An 18,966-nucleotide genomic window follows, 5' to 3' on the forward strand; every position below is an offset into this window, starting at 1 on the left:
GTCATAATTTCTGATGGAGGGCAGGGGCCTATATAACTCTATGGCTGAGTCAATGTTTTAACCTATATTTATGAGTAATATATAGAAAATCATTAAACGCATTATCTATAAATACATGAACAGATATTCTCCAAAAGATTAACACAACAAGATTAATACACAGCTGATACTCTGCAGTCAGCGGGGTCCTACATGTATGTGTGCTGACAGAATGTTCATTGTTTACCATGGAGACACAATGCACACTTTAACACACTGTCAGAAAAGTTTTAAGATTCAAGATTCAAGAAAAAATACAAAATGTATTTAAACAGCACATTTTCAGGAGCTTATGATCAGTCCATGCGCTCATGGTCCTGTTGAGGCGTTTGATTTTCAACAAAAAGAGAGTGACTAACCGTAACTAATTGTATCATCAAAAGTCTCACAATAATACCACTATCGAATTGTAAGTTCCTTTGCTTAAATGTATTGTTTTATAGTAGCAAAAGCTAATAAACGTAGAGAACTACATATCCCATGATTCATTTCAGTGCAGACAAAATGAAGAAATATGTTTTTTACTTGAATTCTAGGGATTATGATGGTAATGATTCACACCAAAATATTGTCAAGGTATTTTAAAAGCAAAAAAGTATCCTATCTGCAATTAGATTGGCCTCTCCAAAATATTGTAATAAATATTACCATGAGATGCGTATCATGAAAATATCGTAACTGAAAAACTGCCAAATAACTTGTGACTGTAATGTTATTTGAGATGACCTTATTTACTTCCATGTCTTTGAGCAAAACCATATTGTATAAGTATCTTTTTAAAAAATTTAGAACAGTGTGCGCTGTCTGTCTCTATTCTAATGACAGCTCTTATCCTCTGAAAATCAGGAAGGGTGTTGTTAACATGCTAGTCTTTGCCACTGTGACACCACTGGCGTTGGTCTCTCAAAGTTGTGAAAAATGCTTTTAAAATCATTACAGTGAATAACTGGGAAGATCTAAACCAGTGTTTCCCAAACTTTTTTTCCGGGGACCCATATTTTAAAAGTCATAAACTTTCATGACCCAAGTCAATAGACATTATTCATGAATCACAAAATAAAGGTGGATTTTGATTTGACCATTATACAACATGTTTTATTGAGTGATTGTGACTTTCTGAACAATTACTCTTACTCAAGTTTAAAACAATGAATGAACAATGAATCATTGAAGCAGCAATAAAAGGATCCACAAGTCGCCTATTTGGACATTAAATGTAACCCATTTCTTTTTCTTTTCAACATTCAATTGAACCATCAAAAACATTATAAATTATACAAAACATGTCTTAATATTTCAACATTTCTAATGAGATAGGTGAACCTGTCTGTGTTTCTGTAGCGTGCTCCAGTCTGGTTGCAGTAGGAGAGCGTAACATGCATTTTAGGCGTACAGGGCAAAACTGTATATTACAGACCTACATGCAGATCGTGACAAGGCGACTCAAAAAAAATCTCTTGTGACCCTCTTGAGGGTTGTGACCCAGTCTGATCTAAATGCATATGGTAAGTGAGGAGTAACTTTGGACCACTGCAAACTGGAGGTGTGCAAAAATATTGAAATATCCATATATCGTATCATTTAATGTGATGATACAGTATCAATATTGTGGGCTACTGTATCGATATATCACCAAGGGTATTTTTTTGTATATTTTACTAAATTATTTTCTTACAGCGCTACAGTTTTGTTCGCAACTCGTTTTGATGATTAAAATGTGTGTTTCATATTTACTTTGTAGAAGAAGTGGTTTAACAAAGACTTTTAGTGTCACAGCCATGATTTAGAAATGATTTTTCATTGAACCATATCGAATCAATTTGAAATGTATCAAATCAAAAGTGCACTGTATCGAGATATGTACTGTATCGTGACCTATGTATCGAGGTATGTATCGTATCGGCAACTTCTTCATGAAGGGAGAGCCGTACTGCAAACTTTTTTTTTCTTTTTAATGTTTTGTTTTACACATTTGAAGACGAAACAAACACTTGCAGCATCTTTACCAAAAAACATTCCAGGTAAGGCCTTGACATATCTGTGGAAACCAGCAGGTATCTGACACTCCACCAGAAATATCCCACAGTGCACCTTTATTCGTCAAACTATCGTCGATGCATTTTTACAATCCCCAAAACATGAATTGCATCAGGCTTTCAAACTCAAATGAACTAACTCCTTTAATTGTCTCTCGTGCTCCCATGAACCCTTAAATTGGACAAATGGAGACAAATGAGCAGAGAGATGTTGCCAATCAGAGCCAGTGTAGAGCTGACAGGAGCCCATCCATCAGCACACTCTTGTTCCTCACTGCCTCATATCTGCACTCATTATTCACTACTTTCATCTGTCTTATTCCTAAATACGATTGGTGCATTATTGGTTCTCATTTCATTCACAAAAACAGATTTGAGAGCAGCCATTTTGCACCTATAATATCTTAAATCACTATAAACAATTTGTATTTACAGATTTGCTCAGCTGTTTTAAGTAGCAGGGCCTATTTAGGGCCTTTAAAACCCTGGGGCCCAAGACAAGAGATCCCTTTGTCTCCTCTTGTTTATGTCCTGTAGGGTTATTATAATTTAAGTGCATGGGACTCATCTTCATGTTTTTATAATTCTTATTTCATTTGATTGGATAGTATCTGTGGTCAATATGATAGTTTTATGTCAGTTAAAGATACCATCTTATATTTTTTGTTACTAGTAGTTGGCTGATGTGAAATAGGTTCCTCCTCATTTTGCTTGACTCCTCCCTCCTAAATTGGCACCTCGTCTCACCTGGCCCCTCGTCTTACCTGGCACCTTGTCTCACCGGGTCCCAGCCCTCATCTGGCACTTCCCCTCACCTGGCCTCTCCTCTCACCTGGCCCCACCTCGTCTCACCTGGCACTTCCTCTCACCTGGCACTTCGTCTCACCTGGCCCCACCTCCTCTCACCTGGCACCTCCTCTCACCTGGCACTTCTTCTCACCTGGCCCCACCTCCTCTCACCTGGCACCTCCTCTCACCTGGCACTTCCTCTCACCTGGCACCTCCTCTCATTTGGTCCCTTGTCTCACCTGGCACCTTCTCTCACCTGATCCCAGCCCTCATTTGGCACCTCCTTTTACCTGGTACCTCCTCTCACCTGGACCCTGCCCTCGCCTGGCACTTCCTTTCACCTGGCCCCTCCTCTTACCTGGCACCTCGTCTCACTTGGACCCTCCCCTCACCTAACCCCTCTCCTAACCTGGCACATCCTCTCACCTGGTGCCTCCTGTCACCTCCTTTCACTTGGCACTTCCGCTCACCTGGCCCATCCCCTGACCTGAACCCTCCCCTCACCTGGCACCTTGTCTCACCTGGCACCTCTCTCACTTGGTCCCCTCCCCTCACCTGGCCCCTCCTCTCATTTGGTCCCTCGTCTCATCTGGCACCTTCTCTCACCTGGCACCTTGTCTCACCTGGTCCCAGCCCTCATTTGGCACCTCCTCTCACCTGGCATCTCATCTCACCTGGCACCTCTCTCACCTGGCACCCTCCCCTTTACCTGGCCCCTCCCTCCTAAGATGACCTCTCCCTCCACCTGACCTTTGTTCAGACTCTCCTGTGCTGTTTTTTCTTGTGTCAGACCAAAGCTGCGCAGTATCACACGGCAACATAGGTCCTTGTTCACAGTATGGTATAAGTAAGGAAACATCTCTGTACACATCTACTTCCAAAGCAGGAAGGGAAAGGATGAATTTCACCAAAACTGTCAAGAGAAAACTAGGCACTTTTACTGAAATCTTAATATAAGTATGTTAATGAGGTTTTTGTCTTTTTATCGCTTGTCAGCCATCCAAACAAATAAGACGAGGCAATAAGTAACTGTGACATGAGCATTATTCACCCGTGTATTTAGTTAAAAGTTTCTGTTATGTCTTCTCTCGCAGGGTTTAAGCTGCGGAGGCGTGAGATCGTGAACGTGCCCAGCGGAGGAGCGGGCAGCTGTCCTCACCTGGTGGAGGCGGTGCCCTGCGAGGAGCCGTCCTGCTGGAGCTGGAGGGTCCTGGGGCTGGAGCAGTGTGCCCCAGAGGGAGATCTGCCGTGTGGGCCGGGCACACAGACTGCTCTGGTGCAGTGTGTCAACAGCACTGGTGAGGACGGGCTTCACTTTGTACTTCTGCTGTGGAAAAGGATTAAAATCACACTTTATATAGAGAAATAGAGGCAGAATCTTTGCTGTTGCGTGTTTTTGTTGTCTTCTTGTGCAACAATATTCGGTTTATTTACTTAATGAGACAATATACTGACTTAACCTACATTCACCTTCACTGTTGGGCAAGTTACTTTAAAACTGTAATGTGTTATTTATGACTTGTTTCTGTCATTTCAAAGTCATTTGTTACAATATTACTGTATTTAAAATGCAAGGCATTATACGACTATTACAGCACGTTTAAGTTACTCTCATCAAAATAACTGTGAAGATGCTGAACTTTTGGCCGTATATGGACTAAATGGACTAAACCAGGACTAAACCAGGACTAAACCAGGACTAAACCAGAACTGAACCAGAACTGAACCAGGACTAAACCAGGACTAAACCAGGACTGTAAACCAGAACTAAACCAGGACTAAACCAGGACTGAACCAGAACTAAACCAGGAGTAAACCAAAACTGAACCAGGACTAAACCAGGACTGAACCAGAACTGAACCAGAACTAAACCAGGACTAAACCAGGTCTAATCCAGTTCTAAATCAGAACTAAACCAGAACAAAACCAGGACCAAACCACGACTAAACCATGTCTAAACCAAGACTAAATCAGGACAAAACCAGGACTAATCTTGGACTAGAACTTGGAATCTAGGAGCTCCTCTGAGAGAACCCCGAGCGCGATCGGGCGTCAGCTGCGTTTAGCTCCGTGGAACGTGGAGTTCTGCGTCGGTCCTTTCACTCGTGATCACGGTGTACGCGGGCGCACCTCCGGCATTTCACTGCTGCTGACATCACGGTGATTTTAGCAAATTTATATGAAGAAAAACGAAAAACCCACCACTTCAATCCAGGTTAAAAAAGCATTGTAACATTTGTACTGAGCAAAATATTACCACTTTTTTCCCTGTAATGCCATAACATTATTGCGTTACAGCAAAAACCAACGCATTACAGTAATTCGTTACTTTTATAACACGTTACTCCCAACACTGTTCACCTTAACGGGAGAGATGCATTGTACCACGTTGTTGCACTAGTGTTCATTTCCACCTGTAGGCTCTTTCATACATCTTGCTTATGCGTAAATGTGTGAGCAGTAATTTATAATAAGATCTAATTCCCACAGTATTTGTAAGTTCATAAACTCGAAATGAGAATCTAACTTGCCTCACTCCCACGTCTGTGTTTGGGCTTCAGCTTGGCCTACTTAAAGATTGCTCAAACATGCACAAATCTCTCCAGACATTGAGAGGGCAAATGAGGGTAAACAACTATAACATTTAAAAGCTCTGAAAAGTCCATTTTGCATAATAACTCTGCTTTAAGTAAAACCCACTTAGACAAAAATCGGCACAAAACGTCTCCTCGTACAATCCAAGTATTAAACCACAGAGCAAGTCGCTGTGAGGCAGGAGCTGTCACCGCCGTGCCACTGTCCACACTCGTGTTTCTTTTAAGACGTCTGTAAAAGCCGAGCAGATGGATGGTTCATATCTCTCTCTGTCTGACCCTCTGCTCCTGTGTGAACGCCGCGGCATAAATCGTGTGTTTTTAAGGTCAGCTGTGTGCCCTCCGTGCTCTGTCACGGCGCCCTCACGCTCCGGACCATCCATCATCCACACACCTCCTCTCGTCTTACCCACAATCCTACACTCTACTCTACAGTTCTCTACATGGCTCCGCAGGGCCGTGCAAACCTGTAATAAACCTGCACCTTTAACCAGGGCGGCGGAGGGTGATTCAGGGAAGTTAGAACAGGAAATGATGAAAGTGAAATGGCCCATCTCATTCAAAATCAACTTTTCAGAGCTTTCTACCTTCTAAGAGTGATGTGTGGGCCTTGTATATGTCACCCAAGTGGTTTTTAGATTGATTCAGTGTTTTTTTTAACAAGTTGCAGCATATTTCTGTCACCCTCCCACATGACAACGAACTAAAGCTGCTACAACGATGACGCGGCCAGATACACCTATGATGCGTTTGACGTAGCAAAAAGAGCTTCACACCGCCCCCCGATGGCAAGTCGAAATGATTTAGCTTGCCGACAGAAGAAGCAAGGCATGCTAAGTGGCTAGAGTTTATTTCTGGAAATACAGACAAAAAGGTCCCCAAGAATATTTTTGTTTGCGAGCGACACTCCACCGAAAACGCTTCAAGAACTACGGCTATTTTAAAACTGGACTTAAAACGAAGCAGAAACGACACTTTGGAAAAGGATGCTGTTTCCAGGGTCCAGTGATGGTCCTAGAGCTGTAAGTTTACCACTAGTAAACTGCTGAAGAGAACTAAAAACAAGCTGCAGCGTTCATTTAAGATTATCCGACATATCATTTTAATATGCACATCATCTCCCTTGTTCTACCTATTTTAGTTTGATAAACGTTACATAGTCCTACGATATTACATTGATACTAACAACAGACTTAGGGCATAATTTTATTCTACTGAGTCGTCTTCAATGCTTCTGTACGATAACAAAATGGCAGTTACACCTTACACCTCAGTCATTACAACCACTGATGTTTAGTAGTTGCCTCTACAGATTATGATGACATAATTTGATCTAACATTATTATAGGATTCAAGTTTGCCCAATTCTGCCTTCTGACTCCCCCTCCCTCCCTGAGATGGGCGGAGGAAGGGCGGCTCACTCGTCGCCTACGTCACGTTTGGAGGGCGGAGCCTGTGCTTTCTCAGGATGGGTGGGGGGATGAGCAGAAATCAGTAAGATTTCAGAACTATTGTGTAATGGATGTTCCAAAACCCAAATTGTGCTTGTTTATGTGCAGAAGATACAACGTGAAAAGAGTTATTTTGCATGAGATGGGCCCTTTAAAGGACACATTATGCACAATGGACTTTTTGGAGATTTAACAATATTCTGTTTTTGCATTAGATAAATCACTATATTATTCATTAGATTTTGCCAGTGATTTTACGTCATACTCTGGGGGGGTTGATACCGATTTCTGTTTTTTTCAGGTGGATTCTCAGTGCTTCACTTCTGCTTTCTTGTTTTTTTTTTTTTTGCACGTGTTTCTTGTGGTGGACACACACACAGGGCTTTTACTGTAGTTTTACTGCTCCATTAGTCTGTCACAGCATCTTCCGTTCGGACTTCCTCACATCCTCGTCTCACTTTCTCTGGTGTCCTCACTCTTATAGACCTACTCTTCAAGATCGACTTTTCAGAGCTTTTAATCATGTTATAGCTGTTCCCTGTTCTCATTGACCCTCTGGAGTTTGTATTTGAAGTCATTCGTGCATGTTTGAGTCACTTATTTTCAAGACGCTATATCGCTGATTGTGCCCTGTGTTCACTGCTACTGGCACACGCCCACTGTCACGCACTTACTTTATTCAACAGTTTTATTTTATCATCAGTGAAATGTGTCGCATTCAACAGCATAGTACAGGCATTTTGGTACAAATTTTTAAAAATCCACTGCTCGTTAGCGTGATGTGCAGATATCCACTGTGTTGCCGGTGTTATGGATCTGTTGGTGGTGATATGTCACATGGGGCGATGCAAGGACCCAGCTTTAAAGGAACAGTTTGGAATTTTGGACATAGGGCTTCATTTCCTTGTGAGCCAGAGTACTGTAGATCTGTGGAGACACTTTTTGAAATAATCCATCCAGTCCTTGTATTTGGAGAGGTTGTTGATGCTAGGCTAGTGCATGTCAATGGCCACAGTTAGCGTCCCACTAAAAAGATTCTTACCCACTCCACAAAACACCCGAAACAAATCTATTATTACACCAGACTGTCCATGTGAATGTCTGTGTCGACAGAATAATTTTAGAAGTAAAACCAACCTTGCATTTGAAGGATTTATGTCTGAGCAGCAGCAGTGAGTTGTACTTCCTGATAGAAAGCTTTGCAGTGGCGGACTAATATCACCTAGCACCTATCTTAACAGCTCTGTAATAGTTTGTTTACCTGCAGCTGCCATAGCGAAGAAGCCTGTTCCAGATATGACCATGTACATATCATCACAACTAACTAGAGCAGAGTAAAATTCCACTGCTGCTGAGAAAATAGTCCCTCAACGTGCAACGATTCATGCGATACAAGGTTAGTTTTACTTCTAAAATGATTCTATCAACACAGACATTCACATGGACAGTCTGGTGTAATAATAGATTTGCATCAGGAGCTTTGTGGAATGAGTAAGAGTGTTTTTAGTGGCAGGCTAACTATGGCCATTGACATGCACTAGCCTAGCATCAACAACCTCTCCAAATACAAGGACTGGATGGATTATTTCAAAAAGTGTCTCCACATATCTACAGTACCCTGGCTCACGAGGAGATGAGACCCTATGTTAAAAATTCTGAACTGTCCCTTTAATAAACTTCATATTTAGTTTTAAATGCAGAATCCGTGTTTCTTTTGAGTGCATCACACATTATTAAATCATTCCTGAGGTACATATGACGCAAAGCAGATGTGTCAGCTTGTTTGAGCGTGAATGTTGTGATAAGTGCTGCTCTGGACTGATCACAACCCGTTTGCATTGACTTCAGTAGAAACATGAAATACTCGTCATGTATCCCACATAGACAAACCTCTCACTGCTTTCCTTTAGAGCGCACGAGTCTGTAAATCTATATCTCCACTCCAGACAGGATGGAAAGGAAGCCACAGAAGAATGTTTACATTTTATTTAGATAGTGTCCCCCAGAAGCCCTGAGACTGGTGTCAGTGCAGATGCCATGTACACACCAGCACCAATAAATCTGTAACATCGACTGTTCATGAATAATGTTTACGGAGACGTCAGCTCCCACTGGGCACCGCGTCGTTCTAAATCGGTAGTCTGTGTACTATTTCATTACTTAAAGGGCCCATCTCATGCAAAATCAACTTTTCAGAGCTTTCTACCTTCTCAGAGTGATGTGTGGGCCTTGTATATAGACCTGAACTGTTTTTTAGATTGATTTGGTGGTGATTTGTTTATTTTTTTTTTTACAAATTTCAGCGTATTTCTGCCACCCTCCCATGTGACAACGAACTAAAGCTGCTACAACGATGACAAGGGCAGCTACACCTATGACGTGTTTGACGTAGCAGAAAGTCCTTCACACCCGACCCCCCGCTCCACCGCCTCCGCCCCGCATCGACTGACAATTCCCACATGAACACCTAAACCAGGGGTGTTCAAACTTTTTTCATCAAGGGCCACATATCTAAACACAGACGAAGCAGAGGACCGAGGGCCACAGACTGATGCTCAGTGCAGGGAATAATTGAAATGTGTGCATGTTTAACATGTTAGAATGAGCCATCAGTCTTTATTCATGCTAAGATCCTTAAAACCACACACTAAATATGAAATGTTCACTTTATCAAGGCAAATTTTCAAAAAACTTGCAATAAAAAAATATTTTTTAATTGATGCAAGATAATTTGGGCCAATTCACTAGGAAGTCTAAGGGCCGAGAAAAATTTGTCTGAGGGCCGCATTTGGCCCCCAGGCCATAGTTTGGACATGCCTGACCTAAACAAAAGCGACAGCATAAGTTAATTGTTCTACACTGCACTGTACATGATATAATAAGTTTATCTACTAGTGCACATGTGGCAAGGTCAAGGCCCGCGGGCTACACCCGGCCCGCCAAGCCATTTTATGTGCCCCACAAGGGGTTGAAAGGTATAATTTATTATTGAGTTATTATTACTACATCTTCCACAATGCACTGTAGTTATTTTTCGTGAAGTGACTGCATCTCTTGTTCACGAGTGAGGGAAGGACGGAACGTGAGATTGACAGGCGGATTGGTGCAGCGTCTGCAGTGATGCGGTCGCTGTATCAGACCGTTGTGGTGAAGAGGAGCTGAGCCGAAAGGCGAAGCTCTCGATTTACTGGTCAGTCTTCGTTCCTCCCCTCACCTATGGTCATGAGCTCTGGGTAATGACCGAAAAGGACGAGATCCTGGATACAAGCGCTTGAAATGAGTTTCCTCCGCAGGGTGTCTGGGCGCTCCCTTAGAGATAGGGTGAGGAGCTCAGTCACACAGGAGGAGCTCGGAGTAGAGCCACTGCTCCTCCACGTTGAGAGGAGCCAGTTGAGGTGGCTCAGGCGTCTGTTCTGGATGCCTCCTGGACTCCTCCCTCGGGAGATGTTCCGGGCATGTCCCACCGGGAGAAGACCCCGGGAAAGACCCAGGACATGCTGGAGGGACTATGTCTCTCGGCTGGCCTGGGAACACCTTGGGGTCCCCCTGAAGGAGCTGGAGGACGTGTCTGGGGTGAAGGAAGTCTGGGAGTCCCTGCTTAGACTGCTGCCCCCGTGACCCGGCCCCGGATAAGTGGAAGAAAATGGATGGATGGATGACTGCATCTCGTCCAAACTCATCAAATTTCCTCAAAAATGTCCAAGAAAAGAAAAATTGACGCAGAAGGACGGTTATTTCATGAGTGTTACTGAAGGAGTGTGAATGTTTTAACTTAAACCTTTAAATCAAATCCAATCCACTTTATTTCTACAGCACATTTCATAAACAAAACAGTTTCTCAAGTGCTGCACAATACAGATAAAACATGTCCAATAAAAATATAAAGTAAAGCTCTACTTAACTCTACTAGTCCTCATTAAGACAATAAAACTAGTCAGATCACATAAGGGCAAGGATACCAGTAAATAATAAAAAAGGTTAAAAAAAAAAAACATAAAATCAAACAATATGAAATGGAAATGAAATACAGACTTTTACAGTTTTGAAACTTGCCATTATTACAGTTGGGTTCGGTCAAGTGGTAACGGAGGGAAACAGGCAGATTTTTGACATTCAAATGTCTCTTATTCAGAAACTAGAGGGACTATTGAAATAAGTAAAGTATCAGAATGTAGGAAAGAGTTACACTCCAACAGGGTCAAGTTAAACCTGTGATATTCTTTCAAGTTGTTGACAAAAAATTTTAAAAAACTCATGTCCGGTAACGGAGGGAATGAAATATGCAGCACTTTTTGGGCAATAAATCCAAACAGTGATAACTCTTGGTTCTCACTTCCATATCCTTAACAAACTGGTTTGAATATTTGCTTCATATAGTTTTCTACCATATGGTACAAGATTAGGTTGAAAAACCTCTTACTTTTTGACTCATGAGATTTTTTATTAAGAAAGGTCATGGTAACGGAGGGAAAAGTAACGGAGGGAAAATTGTGCAAACAAGTAGAAGGTGCAGGATTTTACATCATTTGTCAACTTTTTTCTTCTGAATACTTTAATATTACTTCAAAATGAAAGGAAACTATTTCTATAAAATATGTCAGTCCTTCCAAGCAAATTTTTATCATTTTAAATACTTTTTTTTTTTGATAAATCATGTACCTTCATCAACAGTTCAAAGATGGAATAACACAAGATATGATGAAATACATCCATTTATTTACATGATTTGCAGGTCTGTGAAATTTGGGAAATAATTTTTGTTCCATGTTTCATACATGGTCTGTTTAAAACATATGGAACTTTAGAACCAAAAATGGTACAGAAAAAAGGTCAACAGTTTCATAAACTAGAGTACATATGTATCTGTTCAATACATTTTTATATCAGATGCATTAACTTGAATTTTTGGCCTTGCTGCTTGACCGGACCCAGTTACAGTTATAATCTTAACTTTACAACTGGCCCTTTGATGACAAACATGATCCAAATGTGGCCCTTGGTGAAAATGAGTTTGACACCTCTGGACTAGTGTTTATTAATACTTTACCAATCAGTAATGTTGAGCTTCGTGCTCCTCAAAGTCCTCGTCCTGCGTCCCGTTTGGAGGGCGGAGCCTGTGCTTTCTCAGGACGGACGAGGGGGATGAACAATAGTCGACCTTTCATAGTTCCTGGTCTTGTTTATGTGCAGAAGATACAATGTGAAAAGAGTTATTTTACATGAGATGGGCCCTTTAAATCATTTTAGACGACTATTGTGATTTAAAATGCGTAAATAATGTCATAATAATCCACGGGTGATGTACATTTGAACAGGCTCAAGCTCAGTATGTGATCTTTATTGTCCCACATAAACATCCAGGTGCTTGTACGTGTGTGTGTTGTGTGTGTTTTCTACCTGCAGGTTAAAACTCTGAGGACCTGAGTTCAGTTGTGTTTGTAGTAGAGTTTTGCTGTTCATTTTCTTTTTGACAAGCCAAAGCGCCTCACATCTGATCCATTCTGAACAGACGTGCATACATTCACTTTATTTTCACGACTGTCGGTGGAACATCAAATCTTGACACATTCAAATGTCTCAGAAGTCATTTAGAAATTTTATATCTGCAATAATCCTCTAATTCTCTCTCTCGCGCACTCTATCACTCTCTCCCTCTCTCTCCCGCTGCTCATCCCCTCCCCTCTTCTCTGTTTCTCTTTTCCAGTCCATCAGTCTCTCCATCTCTTTCTCCAAATCCCTCCTTTCTCTCTCTCTCTCGTTTCATCACACCATCTCTGCATATACAACCTCGTCTTTCTGCAATATCACTTGTGTCAGTCTCTTCCTCTCTCTTCTCTCTCTTCTCGTTTTTCTGTCGCTTCCTCTTCCTCTTCTCTCTCTGTGTCTCTCTGTTTGTCTCAGTCCATCAATCCCTCTACTCGTCTTTCTCTTTGAGTCCATCAGTCTCTCCCTCTCTCCTTCTCTTTTCTCTCTCTCTGCCAATTTCTTCTCTCTCTCCTCATCACACCATCTCTCTTCGTATACCACCATGTAACTTGTGTCTGTTTCCTGGGCTCTCTCTCTTTCTTCCACTCTCCCTCTCCTCTCTCCTCTTTCTCTCTCTCCCTCTCCTCTCCTCTCTTCTCTCTCTCTCTCTCAGTCCATCTACCCTGCTGCTCTCCTTCCTGCACTTTCCTCTTTCTCTCTCCCTCCTTCTTCATCATTCCCTCTCTCCCCCCTCTCGCTCCCTCTCCCTCCCTCTCTTTCTCCCTCTGCTCTCCCTTACTCTCTTTATCCTCCCTCTCTCCTTCTCCCATCCTCTCCCGCTTCCGCTCCTTTCTCCCCTCTCTTCCCCGCTCTCTCTCTCTCCCTCTGTCAATCTCTCAGTCCATCACCACCCCTTCTCTCTCCTTCCCTCTCTCTCCGCTCTCCTTCTTTCTCCCTCCCTCTCCCTCGCGCTCTCCTCTTTCTAGCCTTCCCCTCCCTCTCTCTCTCTCTCTCTCTCTCTTCCTCTCCTCCTCTCTCCCTCTCTCTCCCGCTGCTCATCCCCACCCCTCTTCTCTGTTTCTCTTTTCCAGTCCATCAGTCTCTCCATCTCTCTCTCTCCCAGTCCCTCCTTTCTCTCTCTCTCTCGTTTCATCACACCATCTCCTCACATACAACCTCGTCTTTCTGCAGTATCAGTCGTGTCTGTCTCTCTCTCTCTCTCTCTGTCCATCAGTCTCTCCCTCTCTCTTCTCTCTCTTCTCGTTTTTCTGTCTCTCCCTCTTCCTCTTCTCTCTCTGTGTCTCTCTGTTTGTCTCAGTCCATCAGTCCCCCTCCTCTCTTTCGCTCTCAATATCTCTACTCGTCTTTCTCTTTGAGTCCATCAGTCTCTCCCTTTCTCCTTCTCTTTTCTCTCTCTCTGCCAGTTTCTTCTCTCTCTCCTCATCACACCATCTCTCTTCGTATATCATCCCAGCTGCAGCACTATAACTTGTGTCTGTATCCTGAGCTCTCCCTCTCTTTTCCCCCCTCTCTTTCTCTCTTCCCCACCTTCTCTCTGTCCCTCTCTTCATCTCTCTGCTCTCCCTTCCTCCCCCCGTTCCCTCTTTTCCCTCTCCTCCTCGCTTTCTCCCTCCCTCTGTCTCTCCCTCCCTCTCTCCTTTTTCTCTCCCTCCCTCTCCGTCTCCCTAGTTCTCTCTCCATTTACCTCTCTCTCTCTCTCTCTCATTCCCTCTCTCCCCTCTCATTCTCCCTCTCTTTCTCTCTCTGCTCTCCCGTTCTCTCCCACTTCCTCTCTTTTCTCCCATCTCTCCCCCTATCTCTCGCTCTCTCTCTCCTCCTCTCCCTCCCTCTCTTTCTCTCTCCCTCGGTCAGTCTCTCAGTCCATCACCACCCCTTCTCTCTCCTTCCCTCTCTCTCTCCGCTCTCCTTCTTTCTCCCTCCTTCTCCCTCGTGCTCTCCTCTTTCTAGCCCTCCCCCTCTGCCTCCCTCTCTTCCTCTCTCTTCCTCTCCCCCTCCCTCTCTCCTCTCGCTCCCTCACGCTGTCCTCTCTTTCTAGCTCTCCCTTTCAACTCTCTCTCCCTCCCTCTCTTTCTCTCTCCCTGCCTCTCTCTCTCCTCTCTTTCTAGCCCTCTCTTCCCCTCTTTCTCTCTCACGCTCTCTCTCCCCCTCTCTCTCCCTTGCTTTTCTCTTTCTAGCCCTCCCCCTCTCTCTCCCCTCTCTCTCTCTCTCTTCCCTCTCTCCCTTGCTCTCTCCTCTCTTTCTCTCTCCCTCCCTCTCTCTCTCCCTCACTCTGTCCTCTTTCTAGCCCTCCCTCTCTCTCCCTCCCTCTCTACCTTGCTCTGTCCTCTCTTTCTAGCCCTCTTGCTCTCTCTCTCTCTCCCTCCCTCTCTCCGCTCTTTCTCTCTCCCTTTCTCCCTCACTCTATCCTCTCTTTCTCTCTCCCTGCCCCTCTCTCTCTCCCTTGCTCTTTCTTGCCCTCCCTCTCTCTCTCCCTCCCTCTCTCTGCTCTTTCTCTCTCTCCCTTGCTCTCTCCTCTCTCTTCTCTCTCCCTCCCTCTCTCCCTCCCTCCCTCTCCTCTTTCTAGCCCTCCATCTCTCTCTCCCTCTCTCTCTCTCTCTCTCTCTCTCTCCTCTCTCTCTCTCTGTCCTCTCTCTCTCTCTCTCTCTCTCCCCCCTCTCTCTCTCCCTTGCTCTTTCTAGACCTCCTTCTCTCTCTCTCTCTCTCTCTCTCTCTCTCCTTGTTCTCTCCTCTCTTACTAGCCCTCCCTCTCTCGCCCTCCCTCTCTCCCTTGCTCTGTACTCTCTTCTCTCTCTCTCTCTCTCTCTCTCTCTCTCTCTCTCTCTCTCTCTCCTCTCGCTCTCTTCTCTAGCCCTCTCTCTCTCTCTCTCTCTCCTCTCTCTCGCTCCGTCCTCCTCCTCTTCCTCCTCGTCGTCCGTTTCGCTGCGTGCCTTTACGACTACACGTCTTTACGGGAGTCATGAGGAGCCGTTAGCGCGCGCGGACTGAGCTGCTCTTGGTGCTGACCGCGCACAGGCAGAACAGCGTTACCCGGGCGATTAAGCACAAGGGCACGGCAGTATTGTAGAGGTGGATCATATCAGGAGCGATGAGATGTAACAAGAATGACACAAGGATAAACCGGGGGAGATTGAAGAGGCCACCTGCCCGTCTCCGTGGAAATGTCAGCGCACCGTTGAAAATGTCCCACAGTACGGCATTAGACTTATAGTATTTATACTCAGAGTGTGATGTGTGCAGAAATAATATAGAGTGATAAAATGAACATGACCAGAACTCCACCTCTCAAATGCACAATGTATATTTAATGAGCTTTGTTGTTCTGTTGAAATGGGCTGCTCCGTCGAAATGAGCTCCCAGTAGCCTAAATCGACAGTGACGTCTATCGATTCACGCTATGCAAAGCAAGGCAAGTTTATTTGTAGAGCACGTTTCGTACACAAAGTCATTCAAAGTGCTTTACAGAATAAGAACGGCATTAAAATCGCAATACAGACAAATCAAAACATAAGTAATCATCATAAAATTAAAAAGAGAGAGATTAAATGAGAGAGAAGAGTGAAAAATTAAAACCTTTCAGTCATACGCAGATAAAGAGAACAGTTTTGAGTCTGGATTTAAACAGAGTCAGAGTAGAGTCTGTGTCACATGTTCAGACTGTTCCAGGTTTTAGCTGCGTGACCCTGAAACTCTGACTCCCCGTGTTTAGTCGTGACTCTAAGTTCCTCAGAGTGCAGATGGTTCATATGACACTAACATGTCACAGATGGACTTTGGTGCTTGGTCATGGAGACACTTGTACAAGCAGAGCCATTTTAAAATCTCTGAGCCACGGGGGCAGTGCAGAGATCTGAGCACAGGACACATGTGCTCAAACCAGAGTCCTGCACGGGTTCATTTTTGGAGACCTGCACTCACCCGATAACCCGTGATTTATCAAAGATAAACCCGCACCCACCCGGACCCATTAACATTCCACCCGTTACACGCCCGTGCCCAGAAATAAATCACACACAGATTAAAAGCTTCTTAACTGAAGCATCATTCAGAATATGAATTGAAAAGTTATGACTTCAAGAATTACAGTCATGAAATGAAATGAAACGGTTACACTTTCTTCATTATGAATTTACAGACGTGAGTCGACTGTCATCACCTCACAGGCATTATTTACTGAGCAGAAGAAACATGCCACAGACTGAACCAAGACTAACCCAGAATTGAACCAGGACTCACTGTCAGGATGGGCTTGAACTCTCGGAGGTGCGCCCGTGTAGACCGTTGCATGACCGCAGGTAAAAGCACCGGTGCAAACTCTGCGCCGCATGGAGGTGCAGCCATCACCCGATCGTGCTTTGCGGACACCCTGCTCCATGAGTTCAGGGTTCTCCCTCTCTCTTGAGTCCAGTATTAGTCCTGGTTAATCCTGATTTAGTCTTGACCCACCCCGTGTATAATTAGCTACTGCCCACCTGCAAACCTGCCTGTAAAATTCCAGAACATTTAAACCAGCCCATTTCAGCAACTGTTTGCCCGTACCCGCCGGACCCGGTGCAGGACTCATACTCATAGGTCGAGTCAGGACCCGAGCTGCAGTGTTCTGGATGTTCTGCAGCGTCTCACAGCTCGTTTGGAGAGACCAGTGAGCAGAACATTACAGTATCTAACCTACTGGAGACAAACGCATGGATAAATCTCTCCAAGTCTGCTTTAGACAGCTTGATTTTTGATCAGTTTGACCTTTGATTTTTGACATGTCTTTAGATGGTAAAAGGCTGCAGATGTTATTGATTTGATGTGGCTGTTAAAGTTCAAGTCTGAGTCCATTATTAGCCTGAGATTTCTAGTTTGATTTGAATGTTTCAGAGAGAGAGTGGAGACTGGAGCCATAGAGACTGCTGACACTGTCTCTTCGGCTCTGTGGCTTTGTTTCTATGACTTCAGTCTTGTCAGAGTTTAGTTGGAGAAAGTTGTTTTGCATCCACACACTGATCTGTTGGATGCAGTGGCAGAGTGAGTCCACTGGTCCATAGTCTCCTGCTGCAGTGAGACGTAGATCTGAGTGTCGTCTGTAGAGTTGTGGGAGGACATGTTATTGCTGCGTATTAACTGGCCTAATGGCAGCATGTAGAGACTGAACAAAAGGGGGCCCAGGATCGACCCCTGAGGCACCCCACAGGTCAGGACCATGTGCTCTGAGACAGTTTCCAGTTTCAACAGAATACATCCTGTCTTCTTGATAGAACTTGAACCAGTTTGGTGCAGTACCAGAGATGATCAACAGTTTCTACCCAGTTGAATTAAACAACCTTACATTTTTCCATTTACAGTTGTATAAATCCAATAAAGCTTCATCTGAGTGAAGCTGAACATCACACTTACTTAGTCACAAAACTGAGACTAAGTTGTGGGTCAAACTAAATATTTATTGACAAATTTCAACAACATCTGCATGTTTTCTCTTCTTTCGAGATATGTAATGTTAAACCTTTTCTAATTAAAATAAATGTTTAATAATAGTTTTGCTTAAACATTGAATATAGAACAAGCAGAATATAAAATAATAACAACATTTTAAATAAGTCATGTCTCTATAGTCTGTATGTCGCCGGCGGGTCAGCTCTGATACATGTTTGATATGATCTCACAGGCCAAATATAATTATATCACGGGCTAAATTTGGCTCCTGGGCCTGAGTTTGTCTGATCTATGGCGTATTTACTTAAGTAGACTTTAAAGTGGATACTTTTTACTTTTACTTCACTACATTTGAGAGCAGGTTTCTCTACTTTCTACTCCAAAACATTTTTGAACAGGACTGAAACTTAAAAGTTTTATTTATATTTTTAACATGTTCATAATTTGAGCAAACAAAAATATACAAACAAAACAAGAAATAATTATTGATTTAACTGTTTCTATTAACGATTTGTGGTGAATTTTGTTATTCTGAAAATCACTACATCTGAACTTCAAACTTCAAAATCTGTGTGAAATACTTTTACTTTTTACTCTTTAAGTACATTTTTAAACAGTTACTTTAAGTAGATTTTTTCACCTGATTATTTTACTTTTAGGTGAGTATTTTCTTGCTCTAGTATCTGTACTTTTACTTAAGTAACACAACTGAGTACTTCTTCCAGCTCTGGTTATACTCTGTTACACTGACAGATGTGTTTAATTCTGTACTGCGGAACATTCACGACACATCCTCTATGGAGACAGAGCGGTGCCTCCCTCCAGAAAACTCGACTCCAGGTACTGCACTTATTCACGTGGACGTTTACAGTCAGCGTCTTTGTCCGCCTGCGTCGTTTTCCCGGAGCGGTCGGACTGTTTTAAACCCATTTACTGTACATCGTCTGTGCCGCTCACCTCGTATACCCCCTCAGTCTGCCTGGCACCTGCGCCCCCCCCCCCCCGTGCCCGTCTGCGCCCGCCGGCCCTCACAGACTCCTCCGTGCCCCTCGTGATTGATCGCCCGCTGCTCTCCCTCACTACCTCACCTGATGAAAATCCATTCTCGCCGTTTGGATTCACGCCGCACTGCTTTCTCAACGCAGCGTCCCCTTG

The 18,966-nt window shown here is 43.7% G+C and overlaps 1 protein-coding gene across 1 annotated transcript in view; it reads left to right on the forward strand.

Moving 5' to 3' along the window:
* LOC110156660 (thrombospondin type-1 domain-containing protein 7A-like) overlaps positions 1–18,966 on the forward strand; it is a 594,009-nt gene that overhangs the window by 282,673 nt on the left and 292,370 nt on the right. The window contains exon 11 of the mRNA XM_055163373.1: positions 3,959–4,162. Coding sequence (XP_055019348.1) covers positions 3,959–4,162 — 204 coding nt within the window. The remainder of the gene's footprint in view (positions 1–3,958; positions 4,163–18,966) is intronic.

This window comes from Boleophthalmus pectinirostris, unplaced genomic scaffold (genome assembly GCF_026225935.1).
Source record: "Boleophthalmus pectinirostris isolate CB_2022bp ecotype Guang Dong unplaced genomic scaffold, ASM2622593v1 HiC_scaffold_6, whole genome shotgun sequence".
NCBI lineage: Eukaryota > Metazoa > Chordata > Actinopteri > Gobiiformes > Gobiidae > Boleophthalmus > Boleophthalmus pectinirostris.